We start from the raw sequence: 10,766 nt of genomic DNA, 5'->3' as shown, positions 1-10,766 counted from the left end.
AATTCAATTTTGTGAAAAATCGATTTAGCGGAAAAATTCCCGTTTTTCCTCAATTTTTCTTTGGTTTTTCTTGGCGCTTTTGAAAATTTCTGGGAATTTTAAATTTTGACCTCCCCAATGCACCAACTATATTCACTTTCCAATCGAACAAGATACTGAAGTTGAAAATCGAAGCATTATTTCGACTACTTATCGTGTGCACAGACACAAAAAAAAAAAACAAATAAAAAAAAAAAAAACACATCATTGTAAAATCAATACATTCATCGTTCCACTCAGAATCTAAAAAGAACATGCCTACTGGTGAAACTAAATAAAATAGTATAAAATAATCAGAAAAGTTGAAAAGTATCTAAAAAAATTATTATGGATTAGTTGTGACGGATTAATCAAAAAGAATTGATTGAAAGGTAAAGAACCTTAAATAATAAAAAAATGTTTTTCAGTTAAAAAACTTGAAAACTTACACAAGGTTCCCTATAAGAAGTTGTAAGTGGAAAATATAAAAAAGTTGAGCGTAAATCCATAATATTTGTTAATGAGCGAATTTTTTCAACATAGGATATTTACCCATAAACAAACGAATTCACATTGAACGATTTTCTTATTTGGTTTTAATTCAATTACGACTAACCATAGATCCTTGAAATTTTCATCGAATTTTTATTTTATCAGTTTCTATATACGATTAAAACATATTCAAACTATTTTGAGCTATTTATAGACATTTTCAATTTTATTTTAGTTTTTTTTTTTAAAAATTGTTAATAAAATTGTTTTCTTTGCGTCAAAATGTTTGAAAATATAATACAATTTTTTATAGCAGTTTAAAAATAATAAATATTAAAGATACCTACATAGGAAATTTTTTTTTTATAAGCAATCAATGTTCAAAATTTGACAAAATACATTAAAATCTTGACAATTTGTAAACTATTCATTTTTTTATAACTAAGGATTAAACATTTTAAACTAAGTTTTTAATAAGTATATCATACTGTAACTGAGTATTTAATTAATTATCCTCCTCAAAAGGTAATTATAGGAAGAATGGTGGCGTTCAGTCCATCCAACCGAAGTCTTTAAAAGTTATTTAAGAGACATAAGAGATGCATTTGTAAAAGAAAATTATAATTTCAATGAAAACTGTAAAACTACAAGCTCCAATAAAAATATTTAGGTAAGTTAATAATACATTTTTTTGCATAGATAGCATACAACTCAAGTAATAATTTATTTTGTAGATAGCATACACCATGACAAATCAGATAGGTATCATCACAGTATTTTAATATGCATTCTCCGCTCTTTACTTCACCTTTATTGTAGTTCTCTACTTCGTATTCGCTATCAATCATATACATACATATATAACATTGAACAAAATCAACCAATGAGAAATGGAGAACTATGACATTGGACGGAGATGAAGGAGATGCGCATACTGTGGATAACTAGTACAACTGTGATGATACCTATCTAATTTGTCATGGCATGCACTACAGCTGTACCTTTATATTCTAAATATAAAATAGGTATTACATTTTCTAATGACATTTTTAATTCACTACTTCCTTCATGGTTTTGAATATTTTCATATATTCAAATAAAATGTAATACATTTTCATACACCAGTTGATAGTATATGCCACAAATACCGTAACCAAAAAATCAAAAATTATATATACGGTTTTTTCAATAGATATTTTAAGTTAAAATTTTGACAAAATTAGATATTCGAACAACAAAATAACTAACCAATTTTTGACAAAATCAATTTGATTTTTTGGTGTAATTCAAATATTATAGATACTTTAAATACTACATGATAAAATTTTCAAAATATTTTGATTCTTTTTGAGCTATTTATAACCACAAGAAATTTTCAATATTTATCAAATTTGTTTATTTATTTAAGTATTCTAGACTGATGAACCTCCTCCGCTTAGAATCGGTTTTGGTATACAATGATTTATCATTATATACAAATTTAACACATCCTTTTCAATGACATACTTGACAACCACTGAATAGCAGTAGGCTCGTAAAGTGTTAAAATATTTTTTTTTTTATTCGAATACTATTTTAAATACTTTTTCTAAAAATTATTTTAATACATATTATTTTTTTAACTCATAAAATAGTTTATATTTATGAAAAAAAAAAATTTTTCTATTAAAAATTGGGTACATTATTTATAAACAATAATTTTTCTATTTGAATGAAATATTACAGACCCACGTTTTTCCAACCATTCCAAAACTGGACAAATATTAGCAGAAAAAAAATACTCTAATAGTATTCAAATACTTTTTAATTTTATTTTACTACTCATTTATTCTAATGCACATTTCAAGTACAAAATAAAAGTATTCTGTACAAGACTGCAGCAGAGCGGTACCCAATTTCCACCTTTTTTGGATTTAATTTGTTCCTAAGAATTGTCATTATAAGCAAGTTACTTACTTATGATTGTAAAGAGAATTACGACTATTAACATTATTCATTATCAATAATGTTCTAGACGACATATCCAATATAGGGTCGTTTATACTTGTTGCTGGTATTTCTGGAGTATCTGGAGGAGATTCGGGTGGTGGACTAAAAGGTGTTGGTGACATAATAAATGGAACAACTCTTGTTCTCGGAGTTTCACTAGATACATCTAAAGTACCATCTCTGTTTTCTTCATCTGCATTTGTGTTATGGTTTTCAGAAGCTGAAAAATGTGAAGATCCTCTATCATCACCAGAATCTGCATCATTATGAGATGAAACACTTGAGATACTTTCTTGACCATGACTATATTGTATACAAATAAATTAGTATAATACATTTTATTAATCAATTTTTTAATGAAAAATTAAAGAGAATAATGTTGTTAACTAACTAGACTTCATCATATTGGTTGTCAGGCTCCATTATATGTTCTAGTACTTCAGGAAGTTCTTGTTCTGGAGTTTGTGATCTATCAGGAGGCTAAAAATAAAATTAATTTCCAATTAATATAAATATTGATATCTGAAGAAAAATATATACATATATATAACATATTATAAGGTATGTTTTAGTTTCTTAATATGTTAGCTATCAAGAACACCATATCATACTTTGTACACTTGTGCACATTAAATATATATATATATATATTCAAAGAACAAATTGTGTCGCAAAAAATAAAAAAACATGAACATTTAATTGGTTATGAGTTTAAAAATACATTTAATAAAATGATTCTATATACATAAAGGGTGCCAAAGTAGATATAGTCAATGGTTTGATTTGTGCAGAGTGTAAAAGAATGTATAGCCCCTCGCACCATACTTTCTATATAGTGCTATAGTCTGATAGTGTCACCCGGTTTCTAATAGGAATTCACTACATTGAGAGTGTAGTCTGGTCATGTCTCCATAGTTCAATACAGTTAAATCACCCTAATATGTGATATCTGATAAGTAATGTTCCATGAAATAAACTATAAAAATTGGATGAAATCTATAAGATTTCTGAGCAGTATGCACTATGCAGGAGATGGGCGACAGTGCCAGCATCGCGCATCGTCGCAATGTTTATTATTATTAATTACTTTATGAAGACATCTGATTTCCAGAATTAATTCCAGTATTCTAAGAATGCCGAGTGCGGGGTGAGGTGGTTCAATCCAATTTTATTTACTTGCTAAGAACTGTGCGAGCGGTCCCCCATCTAGCTAGTAGAGCGGCTATAACAATGTACCCGGTGGCCCGAGGCAGTATATTTGATTGCCTTGGTTGGGGTCTTGCGCATGCGCCATTCACAATATTGTATATTGTGTTTACACCGCATACCCGTATACCACCTCCCATTCATTAACATAGGCAACTGCCTCGTCGAGTGCCGATATCGAGCCTCTAGCCGTGGCGGCGCGGCACAGCGCACACTGGTAGTAGGATTGAACCCAAACTGCAAGGTTAGGTATTATAGCTTATGAATTAAAATGTTACTGCGACGGGGCTAAGAGAGCCATTCTCCTTTTTCATGCAAGTTGTATAAAAAAAAAAAAATTAATATCAAATATAAATTTAGGTAAATATAATAAATTATGAAATTATGAAAAACTAAAAAGTAAAAATTAACTGAAAAATTGCGCCCCAATAAATTTTGCGCCCTAGGCCCGTGCCTTAGTGGCCTATGGGTAAATCCGCCCCTGTGAGTACCGCTTTGCTGTACAGTAGCTGTCAAGTATGTCATTTTTATGGATTTGTTATATTATTTGAATTCAATAGCAAACATTGCATACTAAAACAATTCTGAGCGGAGATGTTGTATCCTCCTACAATTTATAATCCTAGTGTAAATAATCAAATTTTAAAATTTTAAAAAAAAATATCTCATGGCTCTAAATAGCTCAAAAATAACGTTTAGTTGGAAAATATTACCATGTATGGAAAATGTTAAAACAAATATTCAGTGAAAATTTCATGGTTTACAGTTATTAGTTTTTAAGTTACACTAAAAAAATAAAATTGATTTTTTTTCAAAACCTGTATTTTTGTAAAGGTCCCTATTTTTTTTTTAACGCTTTCAAAAACGACTGAGAATTTTAAAATTTGATCTCTTGAATACACCAAGTAGATTCACTTTTCTATCAGAAGAGATGCAGATGTTAAAAATCGTCAAATTTTTACCACCACAAAAGTTGATGACAAAAAAAAAAACTCCCATCATTGTGAATACAATACATTCATCGCTACGCTCAGAATCTAAAATTTACTATTATATTTTTGTGTGACGATTTATGGAAGTTTGACTGTATCATTGAATTCGAAGCATTCTAGGAATTCAAAAAATAATACTTGATATGATTATCAAAATCCAAATATTAATATATTCAAAAAAATACGGATTATATTAGTTAATAGTAATTTATTCAACTAATAGAGAAGTACAAAACATATACGAGTATATTATTATGACTTATGAGTAAATTACTAAATTATAGACACTCGACACTAACTTGCATTGTCGTGACAAAAAAAAAAAACACTACTTGATAAATTTCTTGAAATTTTAACTTTGAAATATTGACTTCCAGTTAGTACTATAGAACAATAGCCAGTATAACTCCAGTACTATAGCCTCAACTAACTGTTTATATTATTATTTCCAGAAATAATAATGAAATGGTATTAGCATCCCGCCATTCCCTATGCTATCATCTGCTATCTAATTCTATTTTGGTACAATAATAGTTAACCTACCACCAGATTACATGGGCATTGGAATTTATAATATTTTATTTTACAAGTCTGTATAAAACACAATATAATACTACAGTAAAAATTAAATTCTAATTTTGATATAATTTTATAGATTAACAATTTTATAATTATTAGATAATATAATTTATTACTACTATAATTCATTATAAATAATAGATAGTCTATCGGAATTTGGAACCAAAATCCTCTACAGTCTACATCAAATATATGTTTTGGTTTTGATTTCTAAAAAAAATTATTTAGGGTTCCAGTCAAAAGATTTCCAAAAGGTTTCATTTTTTTTTGGTTCCAGTTCCTGGTTTAAAATTTAAATTACATATAAGATAGGTACATGTGTATTTGAATGATATCTAGTAATTACATAATATTATCAGTTTAAAGCAAATAAGATCATATAACAATATTTATTAAACTTACATGATCATTGTAACCTCGGTTTGTAGATGAAAAACGAACACGCCTGTGGATTGTTCTGTTATTAGGGGGATTATTATCTAAGTTATTTCTTATAAAATAAGGATGGTCTGTAAATCTCCTTGATCTTCTTCCCGATCTAGGGTTTCTCAATTGATGTATAGAAAATTGTGGCATTGAACTATAATAGTTAGGTCTTGGATCAACATTATTTATCCAATAATTAAGGTTTAAAGGTTCATCATCACTTTCCTCATTAATTGATACATCAGCTAGCTCAGTATCTAAAAAAAAAAAAACATTTATTTTCCTATCTAATGTGAATAAATTGTTGTCATGTCAATTTAACGTTTTTAAAAGTGTATATATAATTATAATACATGTATTACTTATTCGTTCTTTCTTTTATTGAACGATCAATATATTAAGTAGTTATTTAAAAATAAAAAAACTAAATTTAATTTATATGATTTTTTCTAAATACTTATATTTTGCATACCTTTAATTAATAATTTTTATAATGTACAAATTATATTAAAACAAGTTTTTTACAATGCATACATATAAAAACTCAGTATAAAAAATATATATTTACTAGATGTAAGAGAGTTTGATGTTTGAGTATTGGGTGGTGTATTATTCAATGGAATTTGCCCAGCTGCTGTTATTTGCTGAGTTTCTGGATCAGTAATAGTAAATCTTACAAAAGGTGATCGGTTTCTTGCAGCATCTCCATTTGCTGTACCTAAAAGACAGTTGACAATTACAATGTTTTTTTATGAAAAATCTTAAAATGTTATTTTTTTTGTTGGTTTGATGGTTTAGTACTTTAGTCTATTTAAAATTGTATAAAATAGTAAGTGCGCTTATATAGTGTATAAGTGCCCTATTTACTGATTACAAATTATACTTTTTCTTTTTGAATTTCTGAATACATTTTCAAGTATAAATAAGAAGATATTTATTGATTACAATAATAAAATCCATTTTTATTTTCTGTGTTAATCTCATCTTTGAGCTATCTAACTTTTATCGTTTTTACTTATCATGACCAAGCATATTACACTGTTTTATTAGTATTGTAATTGGAATTTAATTTCGTGAATTAAGATTATTATATAATTATATACAGTTTTATAAGAATAAAAAATATAGATTTGTTAGACATAAATTTTACAGTTTTTTTTTTTTTTAATATTTAAGAATATTCAGTTTTTTTTTAGCATAATATCTTGGAATAAATTTCGAACTATGAGAAAAATATACTTCTGTATATTTATTATTAGTTTTCATATTAAAATAATTTTTAACTTTTTCTTGTAAAATACAAATAATTATAATAATAGTAATTTTTACAGTTAAAATTTATTTTTAATGATGTTGTCTATGTTTAGCTAGGTTTCGTAATTAATAATTATATTTAGAATAAGCTACCGGTAAATTAATGGCATTTTGGAATAGTGCAATGGTGGATAATAGATATGTCATATGTGTATAATTCACACTTGAGATCATGAATGTGTAGTAATTTCATGCTTGAGACTATTAAAATTATAATGAATTGTTTATATTTTAAACCTTATCTTTGTTTAAAAATTTCAAACTAAAATATAATTTGATATTCATTGATTATTTTTGGATAAAAAACATATGGTTCACATTTTTAAGAGTATACCTATTAGGTAGGAGAATATTTGTATGTTTTTTGAAAAATATTAAAACTATTTTTTGCCTAAAAATTGTGTCTGTGATTGGTTTCTATTAATTAATAGCCATAGATTTTTATTATAACTATATTTACCTAGGCATATATAGTTAGTTTAAAATTTAAAACGAATATGTTATGGTAGAAATTAACAATTCAATGTTTAAATATCTGTATTTATCTTAATTAAATAATGAACGGGTAGAAAATATATGGTGGAATAATTTTAAAATAACTTACTCCCACCAATTCGTGTCGAACTACTTAAGTTTTCGAAATAGCTGCTATGATCTCTTGATCTACGATATTGCTCATTTTGTTCCATATTATTTGTATCTAAAATAATTAAAATAGAACAACAAATTATAGTTTACCTAAAAATGGTTAAATAAATTTGGACACATACTAGTTGCGGACGAATTATTCAGGTCAATATTATAACATAACAATTGCGGACACGAGTTTCGTTGTCATAATACTAATTGCGTACAGAAATTTTTTTACATAAAAACCTAGTGAGTTGTGGACACAAATATTTCCCTTCACCACTTTTTCAGGACTTAGGACAAGCTACCAAAAAAATTATAGGTGGGGTTAAAAATATTTGTGTCTTACAAAAGAACAATCGTTATTTTTAAAATGTTGTTAAATTATTTAAAGTTTTGATTTTGTGGCATTTTTCATTATGCAATGAAAATAGAACTTAAAACCGTTAATCACATGTAACTCTTTGAGTTTTTCAGTATACATTTATATACAGAAAATAAACGAACAGAAAGACAACAGTATGTGACGCGAGTATAATTGTCGATAAACTGATTAAACATAGACAGTGATTTCAAAAGCAACGGCACAATCTTAATTGTTGATATCAAACAGTAATTTCCCAACATCCATAATCGCCATATCAAAAATAATAATAGGACATTTATTTTGTCCGCAATTAGTATCTTATATCTGTGTCCGAAAATTCGTATGTTACGTTTTTAAATTTTGTCCGCGACACATGGTTTTTGTCACTTTGTCCGCAATTCAGAAATACCGATAAATTTAAATTACAAATAACACCAACCTGTTAACACTGGAGGAATTGATAAATGATGACGGCTACTGAAAACTCGACTAGGTCTTTCCATACGGTTAAATTCTTCCAAATCAATCTGTAATAACTTATACATTATTATTCATATGAACTATATAATTTAGTATGACAATCAGTGGCGTATATGTAAAAAGAAATTGGTGTTGCTCAAATGATTTTAGATGACCTACCCCTCATAATATTGTTATACGGACCTATAAAAGTCCTATTTTCCTTTTATCATCACGCCCATAAATATCTAAGGTGTTGCCTAACCAACACTTGCACCTAATGTTACCGTCACTAATAACCAATAACCATAATACTAAACTAGAATCATACCAATATATCTATCAGGTATAAGAATAGTTCAAATTTTATAGATTGTATCCACTTTTATCTTAACTATAATAATATAATATGATACATATGCTATTCAAGTGGACAAACATACTAGGCAGCAACCAGTAAAATAGCAGTTAAGCAGCACCTGTTCATCAATTCTACCATCGGTATGGTAGAAGTGTAATAAACCACATTTTGCACACTAGTAAGACCGAAAAGTACATTTCATAAATTAAATTACATATACGGTATACCTACCAAAATATCTGAATAGCAACATGGTCAATTTTTTTTTGTATTGGTAAATTTATAAAGAAATTAAAATGTACCTACTTGAATAATAAACTATAAATAATAACATAGGTTCCTACCTAATAATTTAATTTAATTAAAATTTTTACAAATAGGTAAAGCTGTTAACCCACAAATTCAGCAAAAATATAACAAACAATTACCTAGTGGCTAGTAATTTCCATGATAGAACTTAGAAGAATACTTATTTCTATTGGTGTAATTTCTTTTTCACACATGACAATACATTAATATAAGATAGTAATAGGTATTTCATAGTAAAAATAATTATTTAAAAAACATATGCGCCTGATTGGAATTAAAACAACTTGTTGACAAATATTTTTCTACCAATCTGCAATTAAACTTAAATTATATACATTAATTACACAAAAAATTCTTCAATCATTTTAAGCAGATTTAGTATGATTGTAAGAATTGGAATAGAAATAAACAAAAATATAATATAAGTATAGTATTATCTTGCGCACTATTGACTAAATTATATTCACCTAAGACTTAAATACTTGATCCAATAGGCAATAAGGATCAATTTTTTCAGACAATATCTGGAAATTATCTCAGAATTTAAAACATAAATACCTATATCTATGTTTATTTTTTTTTTATCAAAATTCATCAAAACTAATAACATATCGTAGAAATTCACTAGACTAAGACGGTTTAAAATTATCCCACATTATTCCGCATCGGGATAATGAACCATGTAAATGATATGGTGCAAACATCCCGGTGTATTATTTTTCACACCGGTTTAGTCTAGCGAATTTCTACATCATGTATTCATGTTCATGATTAAGTACAGATATTCTTCATCCTAACAGTTTAACATAAAAATAAAGTATAATCTACATTGAAGAACAAAAAAACTAATAAAAAAATATATACATATTTTTACCAAATTAGATCGTCGATTCCCATAAAGTCGTATATCCACAGATTCGTTTTCGTTGGCAGACATTTTCATACAACAGGATTTAGAGTCATAACTACATCACACCGATGTTGAGTAAATGTTATACCTATAAGATAACTTATGTTGAAAAAACGGCAAATAGAACAAATTAATCTAGCAAACACGTACTTTACTTTAAAAATTGCATTAGTTCATTGTAAAATAAATTTTAAAAAACTCAGAAAAATAATTATTTTTAATATTCTTGAATCATTCGCATTCACAATAATTTTATAAAAGCTTATAAACATCATACATTCATGCTAACATCATGATTATTCATTATACATTTTTTTTAATGGGTAGGCCAACCCCAATCCCCATACTCAACAGTAAACACCACGGCTATAGACATGAGCTATATATATATATAGATATAGCCGTGCTTCAAAAAATTAACTATCAACGCTCCATGCGGGGAAAATTGTATTTCAGTGTTGCCACATGTAGGGAGAATTGACCAGACAGTAAATAAAAACGGTTTATATCACTGGAAAAAAAACGGTTTATATCACTTTCATGGATGAAAAATATCAAATCAGTTTGACTTGGAATAAACAACAAATTACATTTATCACTGGCCGCCGAATTTAAAAATATTTAAATTTTTAATATCATATAATTATAATATTATTATATACAAATACAATTTCACAACTGACCAAGGCCGTATCTGAGGGGACTGAGATACTA

The 10,766-nt window shown here is 27.3% G+C and overlaps 1 protein-coding gene across 4 annotated transcripts in view; it reads right to left on the bottom strand.

Moving 5' to 3' along the window:
• LOC100164664 (E3 ubiquitin-protein ligase siah-1) overlaps positions 1–10,409 on the bottom strand; it is a 15,694-nt gene extending 5,285 nt beyond the window's left edge. For 2 of the 4 annotated variants that reach the window (XM_029491071.1, XM_029491073.1), the window contains exons 1-8: positions 10,203–10,398; positions 10,017–10,140; positions 8,453–8,549; positions 7,621–7,716; positions 6,271–6,420; positions 5,679–5,959; positions 2,891–2,979; positions 2,467–2,802 (exon numbers count right to left, since the gene is read on the bottom strand). In XM_029491071.1, coding sequence (XP_029346931.1) covers positions 2,467–2,802; positions 2,891–2,979; positions 5,679–5,959; positions 6,271–6,420; positions 7,621–7,716; positions 8,453–8,549; positions 10,017–10,085 — 1,118 coding nt within the window. In that variant the 5' untranslated portion in view covers positions 10,086–10,140; positions 10,203–10,398. The other 2 variants (XM_001943887.4, XM_029491072.1) reach the window with 2 other exon arrangements.
• Between the last annotated feature and the right edge of the window lie 357 nt (positions 10,410–10,766).

Source organism: Acyrthosiphon pisum, chromosome A3 (genome assembly GCF_005508785.2).
Source record: "Acyrthosiphon pisum isolate AL4f chromosome A3, pea_aphid_22Mar2018_4r6ur, whole genome shotgun sequence".
Lineage (NCBI taxonomy): Eukaryota > Metazoa > Arthropoda > Insecta > Hemiptera > Aphididae > Acyrthosiphon > Acyrthosiphon pisum.
The sequence above is the reverse complement of the archived record's forward strand: the minus strand, read 5'-3'. Positions and strand labels throughout refer to the sequence as shown.